This window comes from Sparus aurata, chromosome 13 (genome assembly GCF_900880675.1).
Source record: "Sparus aurata chromosome 13, fSpaAur1.1, whole genome shotgun sequence".
NCBI lineage: Eukaryota > Metazoa > Chordata > Actinopteri > Spariformes > Sparidae > Sparus > Sparus aurata.
In genome coordinates this window covers 21,251,471-21,275,043 of record NC_044199.1, presented here as the reverse complement: position 1 = coordinate 21,275,043, position 23,573 = coordinate 21,251,471, and the positions used below count along the sequence as shown (strand labels likewise).

At 40.9% G+C, this 23,573-nt stretch overlaps 1 protein-coding gene and 2 long non-coding RNA genes across 4 annotated transcripts in view; 1 reads left to right on the top strand and 2 right to left on the bottom strand.

Moving 5' to 3' along the window:
• The window catches only part of vps11 (VPS11 core subunit of CORVET and HOPS complexes), a 55,310-nt gene extending 36,023 nt beyond the window's left edge, over window positions 1-19,287 (bottom strand). Inside the window, exons 1-4 of one of the 2 annotated variants that reach the window (XM_030438844.1) lie at window positions 18,945-19,287; window positions 17,271-17,419; window positions 17,055-17,190; window positions 16,799-16,962 (exon numbers count right to left, since the gene is read on the bottom strand). In XM_030438844.1, coding sequence (XP_030294704.1) covers window positions 16,799-16,962; window positions 17,055-17,190; window positions 17,271-17,419; window positions 18,945-19,128 — 633 coding nt within the window. In that variant the 5' untranslated portion in view covers window positions 19,129-19,287. The remainder of the gene's footprint in view (window positions 1-16,798; window positions 16,963-17,054; window positions 17,191-17,270; window positions 17,420-18,944) is intronic. The other variant, XM_030438843.1, reaches the window with a different exon arrangement.
• A 2-nt stretch (window positions 19,288-19,289) lies between these two features.
• Window positions 19,290-21,195, top strand: LOC115594649 (uncharacterized). The gene is made up of 2 exons (XR_003986537.1): window positions 19,290-19,656; window positions 20,655-21,195. It is a non-coding gene; the product is annotated as an uncharacterized LOC115594649 (long non-coding RNA).
• Window positions 21,115-22,902, bottom strand: LOC115594647 (uncharacterized). Its single transcript, XR_003986534.1, has 3 exons — window positions 22,630-22,902; window positions 21,413-21,541; window positions 21,115-21,247 (listed from the first exon to the last, which is right to left on the bottom strand). It is a non-coding gene; the product is annotated as an uncharacterized LOC115594647 (long non-coding RNA).
• Window positions 22,903-23,573: the final 671 nt, after the last annotated feature.

Genomic DNA, 23,573 nt, shown 5'->3' with positions numbered 1-23,573 from the left:
GTTAGGCCACAAGTCAAAAGAAAACATATGGCAGCCCAGTTTCAGAATGAATGAAAACCTAGCCTTGACAAAAAAATGCCCATGATAACTCATAATTATGAGATACCCGGTGACATTTAATCTCATTATTTGGACTTCTTACTTCATATTTTTGACTCTTTATTACACTGTTGATTTTCTATCTCATAATGCCTTTTTATTTCATAAATCTGATTGCTTTCTCTCAGAATTCTGACTTTTTATCTGTAATTATGATATTTAAATATATGTTTTGGACTCCCATTTTTATCACATGAGCCTGACTAATAGGAATATTTTATATTTAGACCATTCTTTTAATCCAACTTGTGTAAACTAGCCTCCACATAAAGATCTACAGTAATGTGTTATTCAACAAACAAAAGACGTCCACAGTACTCAAAAGAGATGTCTTAATGTTACTGGTTAAATAAAATAAATAAAGAAATAAAGAAATCTGTGGGTATGTAAGGGATGAGGGGGTGTGTCACCTCGCGCCCCATCAGCTATTACCCTCGTTTCCATTGTAGGACTGGTGTTTGGCCATGGTGTGAAGAGTCCACAACACCTCTGCTTTCAGATGAAAACGCTATGTATTGCATTGTTTTGGCCAACCGTCCACACGAATCCTGAAAATGCACTTTTTTGAAACCGGGTCTCAGGGTGGAAAAATCCGAAAACGCAGCCCTCCCGTTTTCATGTGGACGGCGAATCCGCATACTTTCCAAAACGATGACGCCATCGCCCCACCCCTCGACCTCTAGCCTCCGACCTCTGAACCCCGCGACGTCTCATTACAACAACAACAATGGCGGACTACATGCTTGTGTTCGTGCGCAGGACATATTGAGCCTTTCTTGCAACTTACATGCATTGTAGTTGAGTGTGAGTCGCAGCAGCAGTTCGACCTCATTACCGGTCCACACAAACGATTCTGGTTTCCTTGCACTAGCCACTGTCATCTTCTTGTTGTGTTCGGTTTCTCCGTCTACTGTCTGTTTACAGCGCGCAAGATATCTGCGCATGCTCCGTGTCTTCTTCTCCGTTTTTGGTGAATGTCAAGCGCCACCTATAGGCCTGGAATATGAACTACAGCGTTTTCGGTCGTTTTCAGTGGATTTGTGAGGACGCAAATATTCTTGAAACGATGCCGAGGAGGAAGACGGAGGAAAAAATGATCGTTTTCACCCGTCTGGACGGCCCCTAACATTAGCTGCGGTCGTAGAAGGAGGGGCTGCAGGAGCGGCAGCAGGAGCAACTAGCTGGCAAACGTTAGCTGGAGGAAACACGGCGCTGATGGAAGGAAATCTTCAGTGACGTGCTCTGAGCAATTTCTCCAGGGCTGCGTTGCGTTCGTAATTATTGGTTCCGCCCATACAGTCTATGGTTCCGCCGCTCTTTATTTACGTTATTTGATCAAAATAATAGTGGTTGACACATGAAACTTTTGACGAGAAATGCGATACGGAGAAGTTACATACAGCACAAAATTCAAGACCCAGATATCAAAATTCAAGAATTTTTCAAGTCTTTTTAAGGTATTATTTCCAAATTCATAAATTCAATGCTTTTAAGACTTTTTAAGACCCTGCAGAAACCCTGAGCATAAACAATTGATTTTTTTAGCTTATAACATCTAGTGTGCAAAACTGAACCTCATGGCGTAGCCAGCTTTGGCCTGCAGGCCCCAATTTAGGCTGCCATGTTCTAGAGCACTAGAAACACCTTTGAATATAACACCAACTCTAAAACTACTACAAGGAATTTTTAACTAGTTATTTTTATTGAATCAATTTCATACTGATGTCTCTATATGACCTATATAAGCAAATTAAACCATCAAGTTTAGTATTAATATTAATTCTCAACAGCTATTCTGGCCTGCCACTGGGTCCATGTGACCTGGTGGCAGCTGGCAGAGCTATATTTTCCCATGTAAAGTAACAGTGAGTATTAGGTTAGCCAGTTTTTGGAATCTGGAATCTTTGTCGAACTGACAGTCATTAATTTTTTTCTGAGTAATTTAGATATTGTTTATCAAGGAAACCACAAACTGTATGGCTCCAACACCTTTTACTCTAATTGAAACGCTAAAGTTAACTGATATAAAACTGAATTTCTCTCATGTGTAATATCCATCATGTAATCATGTAACTGTACAATAACATTTAGGCTGCCATATATTATGTTTTGTGTATAAAGTTACCCTTCTCTTACTTAGGCGAAGGTTACGTTAGCTTAGTAGCACTAAGCACTCGGTTAACAGGCTAGCAAGCATGACAGCTAGCAAAGTCTTCAAACAAAACAGGCTAACACAATGAGAAAAAAAATTAAATATGTCTTACCTCCAAAAATTGTGGTGTTCGTTCAGTAATCTGTATTTTAGCTGCCATTTGTACCTCTTTGCAGATTGTTCACGATGTCGTCTCCTCCTCTGCAGTCTGTGACATGTGCCGTTGAGACTGCTCTTTGGCGATGTATTCAGGTACACAAGGAGAGTTTGGACTTCATGTTGGAGGGACGTTTTACAAAACCCCAACATACTATTTTTGAAGTTAATTAATTTAATTAATCAATAAACTCAAACTCAGTTTTTTTAAGTCTTGATTTGAAGTTAAAACGTCTAACATTTGGGATGAGCAGCTTTTCATTTTGGCATAAAACACAGAAAGTCTGCAGCTCCCATATTTCATGAATGCAGCATTCTCTTCCGAAAAAACTTTGGGGAGCAGGTGCTTTGGCCTGACCTGCCTGTGACCTTTTGAATAGAGGCACAATGCACAGTAGTATGTCCTCAATTGAGGTTTAAGCAATATTCCAACACAAATTCCTGATAATGCATGTAAAGTGAAAAGCAATTTAGCACATTTACTCAAGTAATTATTGCTTTATTTTCATAATTCTAACTTGTAACCAGGCTGAGATTCAGAGTTGAGAAGTGTTGACTACTTGGGGGAATACTGTGGTATCCTCCAGAGCAGCCTTAATTAATGGCCCATCAAGGGGAGGGGCCGCTCCCCCCTGCCACCTGCACAGCTGCTGCCTCAAAGCTGTGTTAGTTGCCCATCCATGTCCACATAATGAACATCCAGAACCAAAAAAAAAATCAAATATTGGCGTTTTGGAGATATTGGGATATTGAAAATATTATTACAAAATGACAACAAATTTCTTGAAATAATTGGTTCAAAGTATTCATCCCCATATGGAAGCATAATTAATGACAGTTAATATGTCATTTAAAAAAAAATGAGGGACAATAGGCAGTTTCAGGTATTTTGACTGTGATGCCCATTTTATTGGAATAAACTATGGCGCAAGATGACTGATTTGTAGATATTTAAAGTTGGCATTTTCCGGCTCATTCAAATGTTTATTTAGCTTAAGAAGTGAGGATCATTTCTCAACTCATAAAATAACAATTCATCCTTCATTCTAAGTGCTGTACCTGGGTAACTGGACTTGTTTCAGTTTGTTGAAGATGTTTCACCTCTCATCCAAGAAGCTGCTTTAGTTCTAACTAACTGGAGGGGAGTTTGCAGGCTTTTAAACTCTGTGCAGGGGTGTCCTTACAGAGGACGTCAATGTAAACATCTTGGACAGAGATTCCAGATCGTTTGGAAGAGAAGTAAAATAATCTATCTATAGCCGTTTTTAGAGCACCAAGCTGCCAATTTGCCCGTCCTTTTGGTGGCTCGGTCCGCGGTTTTAGACAGAGGGCGGCAAATTGGGGGTCTGTTTTGGTTCGCTGATTTTCCGCCTCGGAGAGTACACTTATTTCCGCCTCGACTGCCATCTAAAAATGAGGCGGCAATGTGCCGGCCTCTGCTTGAGGTGGGCAGAGGTGTCAATGACCTGCACTGTTGTGCGACCCACAGCCGGGGAGTTTTAAAACCAAGAAACAGCTGATCACAGCAGTCAGTCCTTCATTTCACCCGTGGACATTAAGATGAACAACTGGACAGCCGCTGAGATCCAGGAGATGCTAGCGTCTCCTCGGTGTCTGTAGCTGTTTGGTTGTGTTAGCTTGATGTTGTGTCGGCAGGCTAAGGACGGTCACTTTCAAATTAAACGCCCCCTGCTAAGAACCCAGTTCTAAACTCCAATGGGGTGCAATGTAAAGCTCTGATTTTGAAGACAAATTCTATGTCTACCGTTCACAGCCCAACTTCGAGCTTCACGTCACGTCACATGTTTACGCCTACCTCAGAGGCGGCTTTTGGAAAAGGAGGAATATTACGCCTTGGTTTTAGAAAGAAAGGCCGGCACATTGCCGCCCTTACCTTGGAGCAAATGTGCCGCCTTTTCTATCTAAAAAGGGCTTATGTCAAACTGGAACAGCTGTCTTTGTATAGAGGAGTTGGCCTACAACATTACACATCACCCACCTACAATGCTGTACTGAGTTCTCTCCCCAGACAGCTTACTAACCATTCAAACCAGGGCTCACCTAGCACTAGCAACCCACTTGAAGGCCAGTTTGACCAACGACCCACAAATCACCCTAACAACTCTGAAACTCAGAGCTCACACGCGTCCTTAACGACTCTGTAAGGACACCTTCAACTCCCCTCCAGTTAGTTAGAACTGAAGAAACCTCTTGGATGAGAGATGAAACATCTTCAACAAACTGAAACAAGTCAAATTGCAGATACAACACCTAGATTTACCATGACCTGGATGACTGAGAAACTTCATCAACAGCTTTTACAATCGTTGTATTTCTTTTTATTAGCTAGAAAAAAAACACAGTGCCACGTCTGAGATCATTTTTCTTCCCACGCAAATTACATCATATTTCTGGAGGGCGACACAATCTTAATTTGAAGTGCACACTCTCTTGGAATAAATGATGGACACGGTTAAAAGCTAGGGTTGGTAAATTATTCTAGAATCATCTTTTTTATTATACACTGTGTAAAAATTAAGGGAACACTTAATTGTCACAGTATAACATCAAATCAGTTAAACTTAAGGGATGTCAATCTGTCCATTTAGGAAGCACAAGAGATGGTGAATCAATTTTACCATCACTTGCCCTGGGTCCCTCCTGGTGCAGCATAATGTCCTGCCTCATTTTGCCAGGGCTTCGTTGAAGAGAATGGGGCACCGATGGCCCTGCCAACTCTGGTGTACTCAAGCTGCATGGTGCTGGGCTGTGAGCACAGGTCCAACTAGAGGACATCAGGCCCTCATGCTACCCTCTGTTTCTTACAGTTTGGTCAGAAACATGCACAACAGTAGTGTGGTGGAGGCCATTTTGTAGGTCTCTGGCACTGCTCCTCTTGTTCCTCCTCACACAAAGGAGCAGATACTGGTCGCGCTGCTGGGTTGTTGCCATTCTGCGGCCTTGTCCATCTCTCCTTGTGTAATGCTCAATGTCCTGGAATCTCCTCCATGCTCCCAAGACTATGCTGGGAGACACAGCAAATCTTCTTCTGACCGCACGTATGGGTGTGCCATCCTCGAGGAGTTCTACTATTTGTGCAACCTGACTCAGCTGCAGATGAAATTGATTCACAATGACTTTTGCTTCTTAAATAGGCAGATTGATATCCCTTTAGTTTTACTGACTTGGTGTTATATTGTGATGAATAGGTGTTCCCTTATATTATTTGAGCAGGGTATCAATAAACCAAATGCTCTGCCTAAGAAAGGGCAAAAAATCCCTTAACAGTGGCTGTTGCAGACCTCTCATTCTGCCCGGATGGGAATATTGGACAGGCTATGTCAGTCTTCACACTACTGGTGAGCTAGTGGCACAAGAAGGCTAGAGAAAATGCGGCCAAAATTTCCCAAAATGGAGATGTTAACATGACAGCGCTGAGTGCTCACAATTGCCATGTTTTTGTAACATTCATGATGATACAGGTTGTCATGTGAGTGAGACTTGAGGTCGTTGGGTTGTGTTGGGTTAGTGATGACAGTTGCAGGAGCCATATATTTGATTTAGATTTGTTTATGGTTTATTTCACTCATGGTGTTACATTATGTGGGTTGGATCAGTGGGGATTGACATCTGTTCACCTTTTGCAAGTACCGGATTTTGTTTTTCTTTGATATCATTAAAAAACCCGTCAAATGAAGCAAGTGGATGTTGTGGTTAATCAGCATGTCATACACAGTGTGGATTCTCCCTGTCTCAGCCTCTCAGCGGCTAGTGGAGCAATTAGCCGCTGTAAAAGTGATGTGCTGTGCCTGCAGCACAGACACGGAGCCTGCTGTTCAACAATGGAATACCAATTTTCTAAGAACGCACACATATTAGGACTTTATCACCACTTGTTGTTGCAGTGGTCTCTTTTTTTCTGTTCTCTTTTTTTATTTACTAAACTAGGAAATCTGAGTGGATTTTTTTACTGTTCTTCTGGTTTCTGCTGAATTAGCTAAATTGTGGAGAATCTAACTAATCTAACAAAATGCTATGTCCATACCGACAAAAGAATATGAACTATTGTTAACCAGTTTCACTGTGTAAATTAATATTTCTTAATAATAAGTTATTCATAGACATACTAATAAAGATATAATTTTGTGCCTCAAATGTTCACATGATATATAAAATGGTGATATAAAATCAGAATTTTGACTCAAAACTCCTATGTTTTGTATTCATAAAATCTGAATCTGTAAAGTAACTACTAACTAGAATTTAAAATGAAATACAGTAAAAAGTACAAATATTTCCCTCTGAGTTGTAGTGGAGTAGGAATACAAAGTGGCATGGAGTAGGAATACAAAGTGGCATGAATAGAAAAGACATTAGGACAAGAACCTTTAAATTGTCTTGAAGAGCAGCACTTTAGTAAATGTATTTAAATATATTCAGAGAATGGTAACAATGACACTATATGTACTTCTTGTGTAAGTAGTATTATTTTAAGTAGTTATGTACTACTACTATAGAGGCTGAAGCTGCATTACTTGCATCAGTAGCATTTTTTCCCCTTTGCTCAATTTTTGTGTAATGTCATAGTGCAGAGTTCTCCCCAGACGGTGGAACAGCGGCGCTGCGCCGCTATACCGCTAGGTCAGCGCCGCTATACTCCGCGCGTGACGGTGACGAGCGTCCGTCAGTCCGTCTCCTAGTTGACGGCTAGGAGCTCCTGGCTGATGGCGATGAGCGTCCGTCCGCCCCCCCGGACAAACGGTGCGCCGCAACACAAAAAATTTCTGGGGAGAACCCTGTAGTGTATATTAGTGTAATTCATAACTTACAATATTATATAATAATCGTAAAATAATTATTATTGTTGATCATTTAATATGTATGATTGTATGTATTATAAAAATTACAGTTGACAAAACTATATTTTTGTAATTTTTCCAGTTTAAATAGCAGTATTTGTATCAGTAGAATTTTCTCCTTTCCCTATTTCAACTTTGAACTACTTATCTCAATTTAGTGTAATCCTTTATATTTGACAAAAACTATTTGCTATTTTTTTCTACTTTAAATGTACTCTCTGCCTTTGGTTTTCATTTTGCTCTTGTCCATCCCACAGTCATGCTGTCACATGACATGAAACAGCCAATCACAAAAATCCTCAGCCTTAGCCAATCAGAAAATTCGACTGCTCCCCTCCCCTCAAAATTTTATTTTAACTGCAATACAGGCGAACGGCCAGTAGTAGGAGCCCAAGAGAACTGGCAAACACACACTTTTCTGAGATTTCTATTCTTCTGGGGACATCTTCTGAAACTTATACAGATCATTCCATTAGGGTCGATGGAGCTCATCCAAGCATTTTCCTTGTGTGGACCGGGCAAAATGTCCTCACAAGGAAAAATGTCCACACAAGACGAGTGGGATGTCAGGGGTTGGTCCACACAAGTATAGCAATACACGTGCGTGTGCGCACTAACACACACACACACACACACACACACCATATTTCCCAACATTTTAACTATACTTAACTATTATCTTTTCATTCATTCAAGCCAGGAACTCCCTTCAAATATTGAAATGTTCCCAATCATCGATATGTTGAGATTTATTGAATTTCTCAGTCAGATTCGGAGTATTCGATTCATTCTCACTGTAACATCTCTTCATACTCCATCAGCTGCTTTTCAACACAAATTTAAGTCAGCATTGCAGTTTGTCTCAAAGCTTATATTCTATTTTTTAATGTTTCATTCTCACCCAACTATTACGAAGCTTCATTCTCTTCAGATGAGACTTCAAATAAATTAAAGCTACCAATTCAGTTTGGCCTTAGTTTTTCAACAAATCATACATTATTTCACAGCTTTTATATATTCTTGACATTATTCAAATTTTCCACAGCCAGCAATCCGCATTTGGCTTCAGCTGGTCGACAGGGAGCATTCACAACCACAAGTTCTTCAGAACTTGCCTTCTCTAGTTTGGAACTTTTTGTCAAAAGGGTCCACAAATGCTGTGTGCAAAGTTTGGTGCAAATTGGTAAAATTGCCTGGGAGGAACTCGAAAAAGTAGGTTTGCAACATTTTGCAAATATGTGCAAAGAAACGGAGGCAAACATGGGCCTATATTACGAGACTCAACAGAACTCAGAGAACGCATGGATATAAGGTTTTTAATGTGTGATAAGGTATATGGGAGTTAAAAGGCAAAACGCACTTTCCTCGATTATAGCGCCACCTAGTGTTGGAAATTCACAATCTCATCTCATCTCATTATCTACCGCTTATCCGTGAGGGTCGCGGGGATGTAACCGCTTTATTCCTTTTTCAAGGTGTCGCGGGGGTTACTGGAGCCCAGTTATCTCTCTGGGCGAAGGCAGGGTACACCCTGGACGAGTCAACAGCTCATTGCAGGGCCCTTACTGATGGCAGAGGCCGCCAAGCAAGGTGCCAACTGCAAAATTCACAGTGACAATACATTATAAAATTGTTCAGGAGGTGTGACCTATATTCCAAGTTTGGTGAGTTTTAGGGTATGTTCAAGCAGTGAAAAATGTGATCATTTGGGACAAAAAAGTCATCACTACAAAAACAATATAGTGGGGCGGCTTAACAGCATAATTCCAAAGAATCGTGCACTTTGTGATAAAAGCGTGAAATTTGGTACGCTTATAGCCAAACACAGCCCAAAAAAAATAGATAAAAATAGAATAGATAAAAATAGATAAAGATATTGGGCCATCTCAAATTTTCAATATGGCGGCCGGGGCAGCCATTTTTCATAATGGCCGCCATTGACTACTATTTCCATGTGAATTTTTTTGTGTGTTGATTATAATATGATATTGATCATACAGTTAGCTACATTTATTTACCTCTTTGGAGTTTGTACATGAATGATACAAATATATTTCAAGATGGCTGTTATTTTTCAAGATGGCCACCATGACTGATTGGAAAATCGTTACTGCTTCAAAGTTGCATGGATTCCTGTGATATGAATGATATTGGGATCAAATCACACATTTTTATGATTAGGAATTCAGGTGGCAACTTTAGTATTTAGCCTATTTGGAAGCTCACAATGCATGATAGGCCTAACTGACAATAGTAACTGTCCAAACATGGGGTCAATCATGGAAGACTCTCAGTGTTTGAAAGGCCTGCTAAAGTCAGGTGCAACAAGAACAGGAGCACTAGCCAACAGTGCTTTCAGGCTCTCAAAGGCGAACTGACACATTTCTGTCCAAACAAAAGGAACCTTAGGACTAAGCAGATTAGTCAAAGGGGGACGCAACAGTGGCAAAATTCTTGCAGAAACTCGATAATAACCTGCCATGCCAAGAAAATGTTTCAAGTCACGCCTTGAACTGGGCACACCAAAATTCACAATGGCCTCCACTTTGGCCTCAATGGGACAAACCTTTCCATGACCAACCACTTTTCCCAAATATGTTACGGTGGCCTGTCCAAATTCACACTCGGCTAAGTTCAAGGTCAAATTGGCAACAGCTAGCCTGTCGAACACCTCTTCCAGCTGAGCTACATGCCGACACCAGGAAGAACTGTAAATCACCACATCATCAAGATAGGCTTCACAATCTGCAACTCCCTTCAATACTTTATTTACCAGACGCTGAAACGTAGCTGGTGCATTCCGCATCCCGAAAGGCATGACAGTATACTGACAGAAATCATCTGGTGTCACAAAAGCAGAGATTTCACGAGCTCTGTCAGTTAGAGGGACTTGCCAGTAACCTTTTAGAAGGTCTAGCTTGGTAACAAAAACTGCAGATCCCACCCTGTCAATACAATCATCCAGTCGGGGAAGAGGGTAACAATCAGGCTTGGTAACAGAATTGACCTTGCGAAGGTCAGTGCAGAAACGGAGTGTATGATCTGACTTCTCAACAAGCAGGCACGGGGAGCTCCATGAGCTAGCACTAGGTTCAGTAATACCATGTTGTAGCATATAATCTAATTCCTTACGCAAAAGCTGTCGCTTAACAGGATTCACTCTGTAAAGATGCTGCTTAATAGGAGCAGCATCACCTACATTGATGCTGAAGAACGTTTGTGAGTGTCGGCACATCAGAGAACAGGGCAGGATGCTTATCAATCAACTCAGTGCTGTCAGAACGTTTTGGAGAATCCAAATAAGAAAGATGGACATCCAAGTTAGTCAAAATTTTAGAATTTGGCAACCTACCCAGAGAAAATTCTGGACTAAGAGTAACATCAAGATCCACTGGAACAACATCACTGTCCTCCGAAACAACAACAGTGTCTTCACCTACATGAATTGAAGTGTTCAACACAACAACAATTTTCACATCCGAGATCATGGGCTTGTTCCTCTCGCAGTAAGGTTTCAACAGGTTCACATGGCATAAGCGAGCCTTTCGTTTACGATCTGGAGTCTTAACCAAGTAGTCACACTCACCAACCTGGTGGTCAATCACATATGGTCCACTATATTGATCCCCTTCACAGTAACAGAGAGGTGCAGTAAGGTAGCTTTTTTGCACTTACACTGCTTAACACAACCCTTCTTACATTTGCAGGAGATAAGTTCATAGCTGGACTGGCCTGCATCAGGCAGGCATGTCCAAAATGCTTCATAATGACCCTCAGATGCCTTTGACCAGCCCCATCTACAAGGAGAAGGAAACTCTGGTGCTGACACCAGCATCTGACCCCATACATGGCCTCCTTGATAGACTGCCCTCTTAACATGCTCCTTTAGGGCAGCCTTTGTTGGAAGGATTGACTGCACATTGTGCCTCTTTGCAAAACACTTCCTCTTAGCTTGGTCTATGTCTGTGGATGTGCTGGTTCGATCATAGAACAGGATTATAAACCTTTCAATAGTTGCCATTACCTCCTGTAGAATGTCATGTGGCGCAGAGGACAATTCTAATAGGGCATTTGTAAGCTCCGGAAAGACAGACCACACAGCCCATGCAGTCTTTTTCCCCTGGCCAGCAAAGCTTGATACTGTGTCACAGCCAGTCAAAGCATGAAACATTAGTGTTGTGTCGGTCGCGAACGTGTCGTTCAAACGAACAAATCTTTTGAGTGAACGAAGTGAACGGAATCCCTTCATGAACTGATTCGTTCCTTTCTCAGTTCAGTTGAGCTTAGCTGCGAGCATGCCGGCTGGGAGTGCAACTGCCGCGACTCACACAGAGAACTGTGAGGACATGATTCACGTTCGCGCTGTGATTCGCGGACCTATTGCATACAGAGAACTGTCGCTGAGAACATGATTCTCGTTCACGTACTGTGCTGAAAGTTGCGCTGTGTCAGTCACTCACTCACTCAGGGCAGAGGAGTTGATTCATGTTCAGTAACCTCACTGCTAAAATTAGCGCTGTGTTGCTAACATCCGTGTAGCAGTGATTTTACTGTGCACAGAGGACACTTTCACCGTGTAATAATTTTAGTGCATGTATACCACTCAAAGCAGTGCTGCGTCTCCCGCGAATGATTGTGTACTATAGTCCGTGAACGCACCGTCCCTCAGTAAGTGAACGTGAACCTCAGGGCTGATTAATGAACTGAATGACGGATCGTTTGGCTGTTTATCAGCTCAGGGAGTTGGAGAGCACTGAACGATTCGGTGAACGAATCTTTTGAACAAATAATTTTAATGAACGGATTCTAGAGATTCAGTACAGTAAAAAGAACTGCCATTCCCATCATTATGAAACACTGGAAGAGCATGTGCCTTCTCAGGCCCAAGTGCAGCTGAGATTTCATGGGCTGCTAGGTATTATAAACTCTTTCCAGTACCAAATGCCAACCAAAGCTCATTCTCTGCCTTTAGAGCTTGAGTCGCTGCCACAGCTAGAACCACAACATCAGTATCAACAGTTTGGATCATAATTTTCTGATGACCATTTTGTACTGCATGGGCCACATATCACAACATACGAGGTTTAGCTTCCTCATGTGTGCATGGAGAAATTGAGGACAGATCAGCAAGGGGTGGCTTGCTGAGGACAGCAGTCCACCATTTGAAACGTGGTATTAGCACGTTAATTCTTTATGTGGAACAGGGTGTTAATGGGAAAATAATAAGGGTTTTTCTAAAATAAGTTTCATTCATCTATTTTCAAGCCTAAATAAAGCAGACCATAAAGCATGGTTCTGCGGCAAATTCCTACTAGGTAGTCTTATATTAACAGCAATCCACCATTTGAAACGTGGTATTAGCACATTAGCACGTTAACTATTTATGTGGGTGTCAATGGGGGTACAATAAGGGTTTTTCTTAAATAAGTTTTATTTATCTTGTTGTGAGCTAATTGTGATAACAAAAGTTTTAAAATAAGTTTTATTTATCTAGTTGTAAGCCTACCTAGAGCCGAGCGTATGACAAATATGAACTCGAGGCATGCTGCAATTGTCAAGTCACATCTGATCTTTCCAATGAATTGAAGGACTTGAAGGTGACATCAACATGTCACTATTTTTGAGACTTGAAAAAGACTGAAATTAAACTAAATTCTCTTTAGCTAATTTTAACTAGCACCACTTACATTTGTGTGTGATATCTGCACGTAAATGGAGGCCATCTTGAATTGTGAGGACAAAGGAAGATTCTGGGCTTATTACACATTGCAGATTTTATTTCTGCATGATAAAATGTATAATTATTTATGGAGATTGACCATTTGATATGCAATATACAAAACTTTATTACAATTACAATGTTAATGCTGGTCTTAGCAATTATCTTGAATTTTTATTGATTTATATGTATTCTTCATGTATAAACTTCCTTAAGCTAGGTATGGCAAATAAATGTAACTAACAAGATCATCAACATCATATTTTATAGCATGCAAATAAGAAAATTGATCTAAATACTGTTGTCAGTGGAGGACATTTTTAAAATGGCCACCACGGCCGCCATGTTGAAAATTCACGATGGCCCAATATCCAATTTTTTTCAGACTGCCTTTGACCTTAACTGTACCAAATTTCATGCTTTTATCACAAAGTGCACGATTTTTCAGCTAAGCCGCCCCACTAATAGGGACCTCGCAGGTCGAGACCTGCTCAGGCCCCAAAACTGTATTTTTAAAAATGTATTTAACATTTGTAAAATATGTAATGGCAAACTTCACGGATGCCTGCACATGTCCATACAGTTTCTGATGAGAAGAAAGCTGGCTCGGAGTTGTACTTGTTTGGCTGTGAAAAACAGTTATGTGGTGGGTGAATTAATCGCAAAAGTGGGAAAGCCATTCACTGTAGGGCCGTTTCAGAAGGACTGCATGTTGCAAGTCATTTATATTCCATGTCCAATAAAGAAGAGCTTGTTCAAAAGTATCTCTCCATCAGCAAACATCATCGCATACTCTGTACTGCATGATAAAAGCACAGCCCAGGCCAGAAATTTACAACAAGCCATTTTCATCAGGGTTATTAACAACAAGTTCGAGGTGACAGAAAATTAGCTGAATTTGTGAGATAAAAACTAAATTCAGAGAGGCACAAGGAAAAGCAGACATGACTGGACAATTTCTGAAAGAACTCCCTCTATCCTCCGAAGAACTGTCCAAAATGTGGAGTTGGATAATGTGCCTTTTTGGAAGCACGTGTGAGAAACTATTCTCGTCTATGAACATTAATAAATGCAAGTACAGGTCCAGGCTGATTGATGCCCATCTTGAAGCTATACTTGGGGTTTCAACTGTGATTTCTGATTTTCAGAAATATTGCACTTTCTTGTGGTACCAGAACGCTGAAGTGGCACTCCTGTGAGATAACAATACCAGCTGTGGCCCCTAGCTTATTTGACTTTGAGACCCCTGCATTAAACATTCCTGTGATGCAGCACTTATGAGAAACGGATGTACATAAATACCTCTGAAATGGCTGGTGCTGGTGCTGAGGCATTAACCACTTAAGGAACACCGTTCCAACATAGGAACACCCTTCACTAAACGAACACCCCTCATAAAAATGAATAGTTTTTTTTAGGGCTGTCAAAGTTAACGCGTTAATAACGCGTTAACGCAACATCCTCTTAACGCCGTTAATTTTTTTAACGCGCGATTAACGCTCGGTATAAAAAAACAAAAAACAAAACGCGCATTGAAAGATTTACGGCCGTCAGTGGCACCTGTAGTCTTGATCCAGAGGGTGGCAGAAAGGGAATCAGAAGAAGATGCAGCAGGGTTGGCGGTTCGGGAAAAACACGGTGGACTGAAAAGTGAGGAAATTGAGAAAGGACTTACCGTAAAATACCAAATAATAGCCGGGGGGTTTAGTTGTTTCAATCACTTAACAGACCAAAAGGCAATTTGGGACAGGCGTTTAATTCCTTCCTCACAATAATCCTGGATGAAAACATTACAAACTTCTCCAGCCTCTCGGTGAATTCTCTGGCATCCTCCTGTAAGTGAAGTTGTTGCGGCGGAGGAAACGATTCAGCCAACCAGCACTCGCTGCAAACTCCTCATCTCTGCTGTCACTCACGGTGGCGGACATTTGTTTCTCCATCGTCCTGATCATTCTGCGGGACACTCTCTCGTGGCGTGCCCGTTTGCTGATAACTCATCCCTGCATGTTTATCTCAGTCTCCTCGCTAGCCTTCTTCCTCCCTCCAGCAGGCAGCCTGGTCCTGCTGCTGTCCTCCTCGGACAGACGCTCAAGCTCCGTTTCTCTCACTCTCTTCTGGTCGACAGAGAAACATCTAGCGGCTGCTTCTCCCGAGTTTTCCTCTGCATATTTTAACAGAAAGTTTGAATTTCAAGTGGTACTTTTTATTGTTTTGCTGCACCGGAGCCATGGCGATCATCAGTGTGATACTGACTGACAGAAAGCAGCACACTGCATGAAAAAGGCGAAGAAGAAAAACGTGCAGTGTCAGTGGACACCTCTTCTTCCTTAATTTTTAAAAAAATCAAAAATTAGACCCGACATTTATTTGGAACCGGCGGTTATTTACCAAAATATACATCTGCACCGGCGTTTAAAGGGACCCTGTGGATAATTGAAACCCGTATATTATTTGGTCATTTACGGTATGAACGGCAAACTACTTTCGAAACACAGATGGTTCGGTCGATAGGACAAAAGTTATCTGCATGTACTATCGACATGAAATGACTTACCATCGAAGTACATTGAGTCTCAAATATCACTTGCAAGCCAAACACAGGGCAGATGCAGAGAGCCCCCCCCCCCCCGCCAAAAATGTTCATAATGCAAGCATATTTGCCCTTTCTTATGTTGTTAAAAGTATTAAGAACATTAAAAAATACATCAAGGTACATTTAGAACAGAAAAAAATGTGCCAAAAAAATTGCGATTAATTTGCGATTAATCACGAGTTAACTATGGACAAAATGCGATTAATCGCGATTAAAAAAATTAATCGTTTGACAGCCCTAGTTTTTTTGCTAATAGTTGTAAGCATCAGATCTTAACAGTATATTCTCAATATTGGAAAGCTGAGACCGTCGTGATTATTTTAAGCCCAAAAAAGTTATTTCCAGACCATGTAATAGCCTTCTAAACTCACCATGACACAACATTAGAAAGAGCCCTCTACCGCAAGAAGCAAGAATGCCTACATACCTTCGGAGCGTTCCCTTTTTCCATAGCCACAACGTCACGCCACAATTTTTTTTTCATAGTTTGCCAAGAGTCCATAGAATGGGAATATCCATGTCATTTTACCCAAAACTAGCTACAAGTGTCGAACCAACAAGAAACCCCAGGGTCTTAGCTTTCATTTGAGACCAATATTATGTTTCTAGGTAAAGGGGTTCTTAAGTTATAAGCCTTTGAATCTCAGTAGGCGCTCTTGGAAAAATAGGACCCAAGCAAAATGCACAGACATGCCTTTAGAAAAAAAATTGTGAAAAATCTATTTTTTTGTCTTTTGACTTCAAATTTTGAGTGTAGCAATCTGAGACCTGTGGCTATCGCCTAATTGTGTCTGCTGTGTCCATAGACATACCTGAACCCTTATATCTTAGTCAGTTTATTGACATTTGAATTGGACAGAAACCAAAACCTGTGTCCCAACCTCTGTAACTCTGTGTCAGTATGTCATAGAATCACACTTACACTTCTGGAAAAAACTTGAGGGTGTTACCTTTCCAATGGTACCAAGCACATCCCTGAGTCTCATGTGGGAGCTGTCATGCTTTCAATTTCGGTATGTCATTTTGGAAAAAGAACCTTAAAACGGGGGCGTTCATTAAGTGGTTAAAAAGCCTCGGAAAATGCTAAGAAAATGCTGTCATCTTTAAAATTTGCTGGATGAACTAACAAATGATGGTTAAGCTGAAAGAAAGGCTCCTGGAGTTAAGAGGGTTTATCTTCTGAACATAACCAAATATTCTTTGGGAGTGACCATACTTACATGGACTTTCTCCAGAGTGGCAACAAACAGATGTGTGACCTTTGCCACTTGGCGGAATGCGAGGCCAGTGACTGGGCTGGTTCCCTCGTGCAAAGTCAGAGTTTTACTGTGACGATCTCTGGTGATGTCACCTTTGGTCAAAACCACACTGCCATCTGTGAAGCCTGTCAGGAAACACATCATCTATTATAAACTTGGAAGAGAAAAGTGTATGTTAGCTGAAGGACAGAAAATAAGCCCTTTTTCTGAGTCTTACCAATGGCCATGAAGTTGAGGTTTTCGTGTACACACAGGCAAGACACTTCAGTTGGTTTGTTGCCAGGAATGGCAGGGAAAATCCTAGTGCAGAGAGGATTTCCACTGTCTCTTTTGTCGAGGTTCCAGACCTTTACCTGAAAATAGTTATGGTTGATTAAACATCTCTCACACAATTGTGATTATTTAGGTTTTTTCGAAAGTGCTGCAAACTTACTAGAGGATTTATTCCATGTTCGTCCTGCCCCACTGACACAAGGATGCTGTGCTGCTTCAGCTGGTAGAGATGGGTTACACGCAACTTGTAAGCCTGAAAAGATGTCAACTGCAGGGAGCGTGTCAAAAGCCAGATCCTGCCATCCATATGTAACATTCTGGAAGTTAAGAACTATATACCTTCATTGTAAGAGATGGAGTAAGCAGGGAATATATGCCAGTTCTAGAGTGGTTATCCCTGTAGTAGTTTTAGATATGGTAATCAAAGCCAGACTCTCATTCACTGGACACTTAACTGTTTTAACAAATTCCAGTCAGCAAAGCACATTCCAGTCAATTCTAACCAATCCTGTCAATTATATAATAGTATTTCTGTAAGGCAGTGTTGTATAAATGCGCTCATACTAAACAAAAGCTGTGCATGCATGTTCACCCAAAAATGTCTGAATTGTCTATTCATCACTATGCTGATGGAGAGTAGAGTGGAGTTTCATAGTCCACAAAACATTTCTCTTGCTTGACAGGAAAACTGGGCTGCAATCATTCTAATTAACAACTAAAGCACCTGGGGACTTGTTTTAAAATAGAAAACAACAGATTTTTTAAAATATGAAATGGCTCAAAACAGCTTGTCCTGTGTAATCACTGTCTCCAGAAGCCCCAAGTACCAAATAGATTTAAAAAGATATTATTAACACCCTTTTTTAGTCAAAAATCTTCACTGTAGCCTATAAACTAAAAGCATTAACATGCACCACATACAAAGTGGTGTTGAGGGTGTATATATTGTCTTTTCAAATCTATTTGGGATCTAGGGGCTCAAACACTTGGCATACGCAAGCTGTATGGAAGCATTTTATGTTTAGATTTTTTTAATTTACATCTTAAAAAAAAGTCAACAGCTACTTAGGTTGTTTTGGAGAAAGCTTCAACGCCGTTTCACTGTGAAGCTACAGAAATGTTTTGTGGACTACGAAACCTCACTTGATTTTCCAGGGGGTTGGAACTGGATTTTCATTTATGGGTGAACTGCTCCTTTAATTAAGTCCTGCAAATAAACTGCACACTCATATGAATATTTACTCCATACAGTTATTAGGTTATTCACCTAGTGTATGCTTGCTTAATACTGACACTCTGAAACCCTGGACATAGACCGATCACTGTAAAAAACAACATACAGACGACCCAAAAAGCAGCATATCATTTCAATCAAATGTCCACCTTTAACATTAATCATGCGGTTCGATGGCCTGCTTTGAGATGGAAAGAGTTAACGATACCATAGAGGCAATTTAGCGGACTTTAGAGTATCAATAGTCGCCCCTTAACTTACTATGTCATATTCAGTCTATAGATATACAAAATGGAAAGTAGCTCCCAACCAAACACCCAGTGAAACGTTAAGTAATTGCTCTTAGTCCACAATTAATTGATAGAATGTTTTCATTTTGGAGTGACGCTGTTTCCAAAACCAGAATCCAAAACATAGCCCAAAGCTACCGTTCAGTCTTCAACTCACTGTTACGATTAACGCTAACTGTTAAAGTTATTACAGGTCTCGAATACCTAGGTTTGCTTTCACATTTGCTGAGTTGGGGCTAGCATCGGCTGTCAGTAAACTGGAATAACATTAGCTCAGCTAGCTAATTAGCATAGTGGTATTAAAGGATATCTCCCAGAACAATATGACCCCGACCAGAGTCACAGGCCGATATTCCGCTCGGGAGAGCGAAGTTTTTCCCAGTATCCACCGGATCCTTAACAGTGTCTTTATCAAAGAAGACAAATTTCCTCCATTGTAAGAACGCTGCCATTTTGTTAGCGTTAGCACTGCAGCTACAACAGGGCGTTGTCATGTGATACAAAAGTCACGTGAACAAACCGGCTTCAACTGTGGGCATAGACATAAGACGCGTTCAAGTTGACCTCCTGCTGCCTGACTGCATCAGCGAGATCTGCTGGCGACTGCAGGGGCGGGGCTACAAACGCTGCTATGAAGTCGGACACTCTCTCTTCCCGTAGACGTGACGTGACTTGGCTGAGCTTGCGGTGTTCTTCTTCTTCTGGGATTCCGGCAGGCTGTACGCTATCCAGCGTAATGCTGCCCTCCACTGGTCGTAACCAGAACTACTTAAAGGAACTTGGGGCAGGATCACGAAATAAGACTCAATAGCGACACGACGGCCGTTTGGGTAACTGCAGCCATCAGCCAAGCCGGCGCGGGAGCGCGCATGAACTCTTCACAGCAGTGCAGCTGATGCTGTGACACGGTTATTTGTTTGCTCGCTGTTCACGCGACCGTTTACTGCAAGAATTCCTCGCATACCTCCGCGGAACTACCTTGGTAGCCTACATCAGCGAACAGCATGATGTCAAGAGACGAAGTAAGTAAACTAAGTGTTTATCTTAGTGCAGCTTTAGTATGTTTCTTTGACAACATTAGCGCATCAATTCAGCAAAACGACAGTTGTAATGTAAAGTACGCTTACCTTACACTGGCCAAATGTAAAGTTCTAAAGTTCAAATTTCACCAGCCACGGTGAATAACAAGCTAGCGATAACCATTGCTTTGTGATTGAAGCTAATGTGACTGCTAACAATGTTATGGTGTTTGACGAGCATTTGGCTTGTGGCTGCAGCTAATTTCTGACTGTGGTAATAACCAACATAGCTAATATTTATAACATTGGATAAAGCTTGCTAACAAGCTGACATTAGTGTGCAGTCATTATCATGTAACAGCAATAGTATGATTCAATATCCAGGGTTCGTACGGGTGCTTGAAATCATTGAAAGTGCTTGAATTTCAATGTTGTGTTTTCAAGGCCTGAAAAGTGCTTGGATTTTAGTTTAAGTGCTTGAAAGTGCTTGACATTATAACTCTGTCTTTCACAAAATTGGGATCAGACTGGATAATTAATTTCTAAAGTTTTTGCTATTATGAAACATAATTTTAGATGTTTACAGCATAATACAATGTACATAATTGTGATAAGAAAAAATCACGAGTATATATATTCCTGTAGATACGTATTTTACCCCAGCAAAAAGGTGCTGGAAAATCTTGAAAATGACCCTTAAAAGTGCTTGAATTTGACCTTGAAAAATGTGTACGAACCCTGAATATCTCAAGCCACGTTATGTGCCAGTGCCAGTGAGATCATTTGTGAAATCATTTCCATTATAAGACAATATAAATGGTATGAATAGCACTGCGCCATAACAAAGTAAATACAAGGAAAACACAAATGTCATTATGTCATAACTGGTATTATACTAAGTTGAATCAGAATAAAAATAACATCAAATAAAATCAAAACATCACTTTGAGGATTACTAAAGTTATTCTTATTAGTATTGTTCTCAATGTTTTTTGTTTCAGGATTTGGAATTGACTCTGGAAGGAGTGGCACACATGGAGATGTACTGCCTGGATGAGGGTACACTGCGTCTGGTTAGGATGACGTGGAACAACATCTTTGCTCTGGAGGACAGCCAAGATGTGGGCAGCGATAACCGAGAGTTTCGGTTTGCTTCCTACCGGCGATTTACGATCTGGCAGGATGGGCATCAGAGAAGAGGGAACTGAAGGCCGATACCAAGCTGCTGTGTTCTTCGTATCTGGTTAAACTTCCCTGACCCCTTTGCAAACTACACAGGTTACAAAGAAGCTCCATTTAGGGTGCATGACTGATATTTTCTGCTGTTTTGTGTCCCTGTGACCACAATACCTAAAAAAAAAACCATTTCTTAGCCAAAGATTACACTTTCATCCAAAAATAAAAACAATTTATGTACATTATGTATTTTTATATTTATTTTCAAAGTTTACGGTATTTTTCAAATTTGCAGTATGTACAAAGTTTTATTTTGTATTTTTTTTTACATGTTTATAATAAAATAAATGTGTGGTAAACAAGACAGTCTTGTCTTCTCTCTTTTCTTGCTCACGTCTCTGGATCATGTAGCTGAGGCCTTTATGGAGAGAAGAGAACAGTAGCATTAGAACACATACCAATGCTCCATAATCAAATCTGGTAATTATTATGTTATATTATAACATTTTACAATGTTTTGTCTATATTCTGAAAAGATTGAAATTCCTAATGACCAAAACTTAGAAAGTGAAAACATACTAACCCCACAGACACTGGTTCAATTGGTGATAATCGATGAGAGAGTTTAGCAGCTATTCGCTTGCTGGGTGTTGATGCTCTCATCTCCTTACTTCCTCGAGTAGCAGCTTCAGGAGTCTGCTTCTTCTGATAGCTGGAAAACAGCAATATTTTAAAAAGTTAGAGTCAGTCAGCAAGCTGGCTGTGACTCTGCTACCTTGGTGTCTTTTCTCTTTGGTCAGAACAACTATGGCCATGCAATGTTTGCCTGTAACAATAATAATATCAAAATACATGCCTCAGTCAGTACTATTGTGTGTTTCACTTTTACAAACAAATTTCTCCTGCTTTACTTACAACGTAATGTATAATGTCTGGAGCAATCTTGTGTGTATGGTACAACACGAGAAAAATAAAGGCTAAAAGCTCTATTGATGAGTTGAGACCACTCTTTTAGCCCACCCACCCCAAAGGACTCAACCACACAGACGTGCTTCACAAGCAAGGTCGTAATAATAATAACAATAATAATAACTTTATCAGACCTGTAGACACGCACAATATCAATTATTATATAGCACCACCTGAGCTCGTTTACATTGTGCACTTCACGGTTAGCTCTAAACTGCCTTTTATTCAGCTACATCACAACAGTTATCATCAACTCGTCAACACAATAGCCCCCAAGCCATAGCCTGTAAATACCGTTACTGTACACCCCAAATACTGTATTTACCAGGGACAGGAACGAGACGGGAGCCGGTGCTGTGTGTATGATATATTTCACTGTACAGATTGTAAAGCCCACTGAGGCAATGTGATTGTGATTTTGGGCTATATAAATAAAATTGATTTGATAGCCGTATCCCCTACACTCACGAAGCAGCCGGGAAGCCGGCTCGCTGTGTGTAGCTAGCGGCTAATATGACTACACAGACCCAAACAAACCGTTAGCCTGTTGCTACAGCCAGCTGCTAACGTCACCTCCCAGATACAAGTTGGGCTTTCGGTCCCATATCTAAAAGGGCACATTTCTAACTATTCGGTTTCAGACTGAAGGACCGTGGAAAATGCGCAGTCTGTAACTTCTCAGTGTTACAAGCAGTGGACTAAGTTACATGTTAGCGGCTAGCGCTACGTTAGAAGCTGACGCTACTTTGCACTTTAGCTCACTCCGAGTCCTCGGTGATCTCATAAGATTTTCAAATCAAGCTCTAAAAATGACCTGTAATGTATTCTTACCTGGTTACAAGGAAATTAGCCATGTCAGCATCCGTTTTCAGTCCCAGTTCAAGCTGAAGCTGCCTCCATGAGTCGAAGGCATATCTAATGTATATTCGCGTGCCAGCCCGGCTTTAGTCATAACTTCTTTTAGACTCACGACTTGCTACTGATAAAAACCTTCGTTTTCTTCTTCGTATTACTTTTTGGTGGACTTTGTGTGGTGGTGGGTCGTTTTCCGGCCGTAGCAGAGTCCATAACAACACAAACAGTATTTCCGGTCCACCGCACTTGTCTTCTTCCGGTCTCCAAGCCGTCGAGGACGCGCATTCAGCGTCACATAACGTCACGTCCGCAGGGCTGCGCGGGAAATCCGGACCCCGAATAGCAGTACATCATGCAGCACACAGCCTGTCCAAGGCAATGGGGAGATATGTGTGTGGGCTCATTCTTTTTGGTTTTGAACGCTTCATCACCCATTAGCATTAAAATACTTATAATGAATGTTTATTTTTTCACAAATCCTGCCCTAAGTTCCTTTAACTAAATTTTCTCATATAATCCAGCACAGTGCAAAAATTTTAATACTGCCCTCCCAAAAGAGTCAGATTTTTCCCCTAATGCAAAGATACCTCGAAAGGAAATCACAGATAGACCCAGATCATACAGGTCTATAAACAGCTGTCGTCTCTGACTGGAATATAGGTTACAAGAAAAAAGCACATGCACCACCGTCTCCATTTCTCCACATTCACACAACCCATTCTCATGTTTACCTATGACTTTTAAGCAACTTGCTAGACAGCAATGCCCCAGCCTCAGCCTAGTTAAAACAACTTCATCCTTCCGCCCAAACATACTTTTCCATTTTTTACACTTTACTGAGGGTTGTAAACAAAAATAATGCCTTGCCCTCTGCTCCTGGTTTCACTCATTCTGCCACTGCAACTCAAGTTTTTCATTAC